At 51.4% G+C, this 5,617-nt stretch overlaps 1 protein-coding gene across 1 annotated transcript; it reads right to left on the bottom strand.

Annotated features, from left to right (window-relative positions):
- Positions 1-234: 234 nt before the first annotated feature.
- On the bottom strand, positions 235-3,539 carry LOC119341718. Its single transcript, XM_037613578.1, has one exon. It carries the CDS (start codon positions 3,376-3,378, stop codon positions 457-459), a length of 2,922 nt encoding a protein of 973 aa, XP_037469475.1. The 5' UTR covers positions 3,379-3,539; the 3' UTR covers positions 235-456.
- Positions 3,540-5,617: the final 2,078 nt, after the last annotated feature.

Genomic DNA, 5,617 nt, shown 5'->3' with positions numbered 1-5,617 from the left:
AGTATCGTTCCAAGGATTGAGAGTATCTATGCAGGCTGTTTTGCCCCTCTCCACTAGGTGGTTATTCTGGTGTTATTGCAAATTTGGATATTGTCAGTTAGCATTCTCTACCACTAATAAATATTGGCATATTGCATTCCTGGGTTATCATATGATCTGCATATTCGTGTAGGCAAACAATTTTCACTTCATGAGGTAATTCCACAGATTGTTAACTAAGAAAGAAGAGCCACTTCACACCTCACAGTTGTCATTTGTATTATCTTTTGCTCACATTCAAAGAATGCACCAAATAATACTACATAATGGCCTTGAGCAAGAATAAAACACAAATTGAAACTTTGGAGGTTGTGTCTATCATCTCATGATAGACTGAACAAATGCCACAACTGAGACTACTCTTACACAGGCACAGGACTTTGTCCTGGTTCCCCATCAGATGGTTGATTGCTTGAATCAGTTGCAACCGAAGCAATTTTTCAGACACCCCACCCACTTTTCCCACTTCTCCTTCACTAACCTTGCCACTTCGTCAAATGACAATAAGACATGAATGACGATGTAGATGATCACGGCAATGACGAGTGCAAAAATGTACGCAGATGTCTTAAACTTCCTGCAGCTGCCCGCGGCATATGCCCCAAGTAAACCAAGCAATCCCAATACCATTGCCGTTTTCATAACAAGAAGAGATCTCTTATACTTGCTTATTGTGTTGTTCAGTAGGAGGCTGACCATGACCATTGAGGCCATGAATGCTGTGGCGTTGCAGTAGAAGAATACCTTGTACCGTGTTAAGTTGGTATCATGGAGGATTGGGTCACCTGCAAAATGGCCATCCTGATCATCAGGCCAAACTCCTCCTGGCGGGAGCAGACCAGCTTGATATGTGACAGTGATTGCAAGAGTCCCAATCATCATTAAATCTTTGCGCCATTTATGCTCCCGTGTGCTTCTCTTGCGATCCGTAGATGTATCTTGGTGCTCTAAAATTTTATAGCTGGCCATTTGTCCTTTGAACATCCGCACCATCAGTTTATTCACCTTGTCTTTTGCATATACTAGAACCATGACTTGAATCATGACATAGACAAACACAGCAACAATGACAAGAATGACATAGGCAGATGTTGACACTTTTCTGCAGCTTCCAGCGGCAAAAGCACCCATGAGGCTGATCAGATCAACCAGTACACATGCACGCAGCGCATAGCACTTCAGACCTCTGTCGCATAGCCTCTTGCTAACAAGCAATAGAATAACGGCCAGGGACGCCATGAAAGCAGTGGCATTGAAGTAGAAGAACACCCTATAACGGTTTCGGAACTCGTCACGAAACACTGAGTTACCTGCTCGGTGGCCGTTGTTGTCAGTCCAAAAGCCACCTGGTGGGCTTATGCCAGTTTGGTATGTGATAGAAGCTGCTAGAATAGCGAGCAACATCAGAAACTTGCGCCTCTTCTGCAAATCTTTTTCTTCAGTAGCAAGTTCAGAAGGACCAAGATTTTGGGAGGATTCTGGTATGGAAGCCTCTATATCCTCTATTATCTTCTCCACTGGTGCCTTGAGAATTCGAGGTACATATATAGTGTGAAGTGCCACATAGGCGAAAACCAGGAGGACTAGGATGAACACATAAATGGATGTTGAGAACTTCCTGCTGCTTCCAGCAACATAGGCTCCCATGAGACCAAAGAGAACCACTGCCATTGCTGTTTGCAGTACATTACGCTTCATGGCATGAAGGGTAATCTGCTGACTCTGGAGCAGGATGATGATGACCAAAGAGGCTACAAATGATGTGGCATTGCAATAGAAGAATGCCTTGTAGCGCTTGGGACTGATGACCTCCAAAATTGGATCACCAGCAGTATGCCCATCACTACTATCTGTCCAAAAGCCTCCTGGGGGATTCAGCCCAGCTTGGTAGGTGACTGTGGCAGCAAGGATGCCGAGCAATAGAAGGTATGTGCGCAACTTCTGTAGACCATCCTTATCCTTATCATCACCATCAGGGTTTGGAATGTCGCCATTGTTTGATTGAGGCTGTTTGTCAGATTCTGACGGGGTCATGAAGAAATCTTTCAGCTTCTTAAGCAGTTTATCCCACTTATCTTCCAGACATGTGATGGTATTTCCGACACACCCCGGCTTGGGCATAACAGGTCCGATGAACTTAATGATGAGGTAGAGAAAGACTGCGCCAACAAGTGCAAAGACATAGATAGATGTATGGACCTCTCTGCAACTTCCGGCAGCATATGCCCCCATAAGCCCAAAGAGGCTAACTAGCACACACATCCGCAGAGCATTTGACTTGACAACATGATCCAACGCTGTTTGACTGAGGAGCATGATGATGATGACGAGTGATCCAGCAAAAGCAGTGGCATTGCAATAGAAGAAGGCCTTGAATCGGCGTGGGTAGTGATCTCGCAGCACCGGGTCACCAGGAATGTGGTTATTGTTATCATCAGACCAGAAGCCACCTGGAGGACTTAGCCCTGCGACATAAGTCACGGTTGCTGCCAGTGTGGCAAGAACCAGCAAGGAGCTGCGATTTCTTTCAAGATGTTCCACTTCTTCCTCTCTCTTCTTGTCTGCAGCCTCTTTCTCCTTTTTCTTCTTCTCTTCTTCTTCTTCTGCTGCTGCTGCTGCTGCAAGAACCTGCTCGGAGCTGCCATTTCTTTCAGGTTCTTCTATCTTGATTGAATTCACTCCCTCATCGGCTACCCTCTCTGCATTTGAAGCCTTTTTCTCATCTGGTTTTGATGACGTGAAAATGTGCCCCAGAGTTCCCTTCCAACGTTTCTTGACACCGGATAGAAATTTTCGCAGCTGCTCAGGCGCCAGGTGCTTGAAGAACACCACATGGAGTGTGACGTAGGCGAAGATGCCAAGGAGTAACACCCAGATGTAAACAGAGGTCCTCACCTCCCTGCAGCTCCCAGCGGCGTAGGCCCCCATGAGCCCCAGCAAGCCCAGGATCATGGCGAACTGAAGCGCGCGGAGCCAGACCGGATTCCGGCTCACCTTCCTCACCAGCAGCAGTATGAGCACCATGAGCGAGGCCCCGAACGCCGTCGTGTTGCAGTAGAAGAAGACGTGGTACCGCCTGGGGTAGCTGGACCTCATCACGATGTCGCTGGCGACGCGGCCCTTGTTGCTCTCCTGCCAGACGCCGCCCGGCGGGGCCAGCCCCGCCTGGAACGTGATGGCCGCCACGAGGATGGCCATCAGCACCAGGTACTTCCTCAGCTTCCACACGAGCTCGGCCTCGTCGGCGCCGGCTGGCTGCTGCGGCGGCGGCTCGACGGGAGCGTTGCCGGCAGCTGCAGGGGCATGGCCATTGCCGTTCTGCTCTCCGGAATCCGCCATGGGTCTGAGATTCCTTTGCAAATCTCTGGCTTCTCTCTACAGATTGTAGCTCATGTGGGTTTGCAAGATTGAGGTGAACTAGTAAACGGCGCTGGTCTTTGTCGAGTGTTCCACAGTTCCACTGCACAGGAAGGGGGGAGTGGGCAAGATGAAGAAATATCCCCATGGCCGAAAACGTGGACTGTTTCAAATGGCCGAAGCTTCGCCGTTGTGGCCATAAAAGCGCAGCAGTCTTTTTTCTGCAGTCCACCCCTAGTCCGTCCTAGCTTCATACAGCATCTTTACTACACTCCAAGTCCCTCCAACCTACTCCCGTTCGGAATTACTTATCTAGAACAGGTAATTCCGAACGGAGGAAGTAATTTGGAGCAGCAGAAACTTATGTGGGCAAAATGTGTGCTGAGTTCAGATAATCAGATTACAGCATATTTACTAGTACAATAAAAACATATTTACTACATCCATGCCAACCGAATTGCAATAGGATAACTTGCAGTAGTACAGTACAACATCCGTCCTGGTTTATTGATCTCATTGTATTTTCTGCCAAATTTTGACCATAAATTTAACTAACAAAATGTTTATGCATGTCATCAATAATTATATCATTGAAAACTATATTCAAATACGAATCCATCGATATAATTTTTGTTAACATGCGTTAACATTTTGTTACTTAAATACTTGATCAAAATTTGGCACAAATTTCAAATGGAACCAATAAACCAGGTGTCAAGCTATAACACAGCTTGCACAAACGTCCAAGACAGTTTTCCAGAGCCGGTCGTTTCTTTCCATCCGATGAATATATTATATGTTTCTTTTTAAGGGAGCATGTTCCCTCCTGGCTCTTTCCTCTGCCCTTTCTATCCATCTTTTTAGGCCAACTCTACCGCACCATCCCAAACGAACGTCTGGTTTGGCCGGATTTTGTTCCTTTGGGGCGCCGATGGGTTCACCCGTGTCCGGCTTAGTCAGATGGGTCGTGCATGCGCCCACCGTGCGGCCGCATCCCAAATCGTGTCCGGGGTGGACGTGAAAAAAAAATATATAAAAACTAGAATGAAATAACTAAAAAAGTAAATAAACGCATTTAAAAAAACATAAAACATATATAGGGGTCGGCCACAAAACGGCCCAGTTTTCACGGCCACTTAAAAGGCCCAGTTTCATAATTAACATATAAAAAAAATAAAAAAAACGCCTCCCGCGCGTTCCTGCCGCGCCCGGCGGTGCCGTGGCCGTCCCCGTCTTCACTGGCCGCCGGTGTCGTCGTCGTCGTTGACGAGGTCGACGTAGGCCGGCGGTGTCCACAGGTGGGGCGACGGTGCGTGGTAGACGGGGGCAGGGTGGACGGCCAGAGGTGCCTGCACCACCTCCTCCCGCGGCGACGCCTCCCGCTCCGGTGACCGCGGCGGAGTGGGGCACCAGTTCACGCCCAGACCGGCGGCCATCTCCGACGCAGTGCAGGACCAGCCCCACCCCTGGCCCAGCAGCTTCTCGAACGCCGGCGGGTCCTCCTCCATCGGCTCCTCCGTGACGGCCGCCGTTTTGGCCGCCAGCTGCAGCTCCGGGAAGGCGACGTCCCCGACGGCAGAGAGGGCCATGGCCTCCTCCAGGCCGTCCCACTGCCGCTCGTCGTGCGTGTTCATGGAGTCGCCCATGACACGCTGCAGGAGTCGGGCCTCCTCCTCCGCTGTCATGCGAGGAGGGGGAGGGGGCGACGGAGACGGGGAAGGCGACGGCGTGGGCGTCAGGCCGCGCACCCGCGTACGCCCGCGCGGCTCTGCACGTGGCCTCCGCGGCCCCGACACGGTGTCGGCGAAGTAGGACACGCGGGGCGTGTCGTGCTCGTCCTGGAGCCATGTGTCCCAGAGCGGGGAGTCGGGGGCATACCTATGATCGTAGTACAGGTCGTCGGGGAGGAGGCGGCGGCGGCGGCGGTTGATCTCATCGCGCTGTGCACGGCCGGTCGCCGGCACTGGCGGGATGGGGACCCGGTCCGCGGAGAGGTGCCACCCGTTGGGGAGGTGGGCGTCACTCCACGGGACCGGCGTCGCCGTCTCCCAGTACCTCCGGCACACGTCCGCGCAGATGTACTGTCGGTCGCGCTCGTCGGAGGGCCTAGGGGCAATGGTGAAAGGGGCCGGCGCGGGGGCTCGACGGGAGGAGTGCGACGGTGACGCAGGGGCTCGACGGGAGGAGCGCGGCGGTGACGCGGGCTCCTCCTTTTTCACGG

This window comes from Triticum dicoccoides, chromosome 7B (assembly GCF_002162155.2).
Source record: "Triticum dicoccoides isolate Atlit2015 ecotype Zavitan chromosome 7B, WEW_v2.0, whole genome shotgun sequence".
Taxonomy (NCBI): domain Eukaryota; kingdom Viridiplantae; phylum Streptophyta; class Magnoliopsida; order Poales; family Poaceae; genus Triticum; species Triticum dicoccoides.
Note: the sequence above shows the minus strand (reverse complement) of the source record. Positions and strands in the feature narration are given on the sequence as shown.

What these genes read in the sequence shown, in the direction of transcription:
- LOC119341718 (XM_037613578.1), bottom strand. Translation starts at nt 3,378, where the DNA reads ATGGCGGATTCCGGAGAGCAGAACGGCAATGGCCATGCCCCTGCAGCT.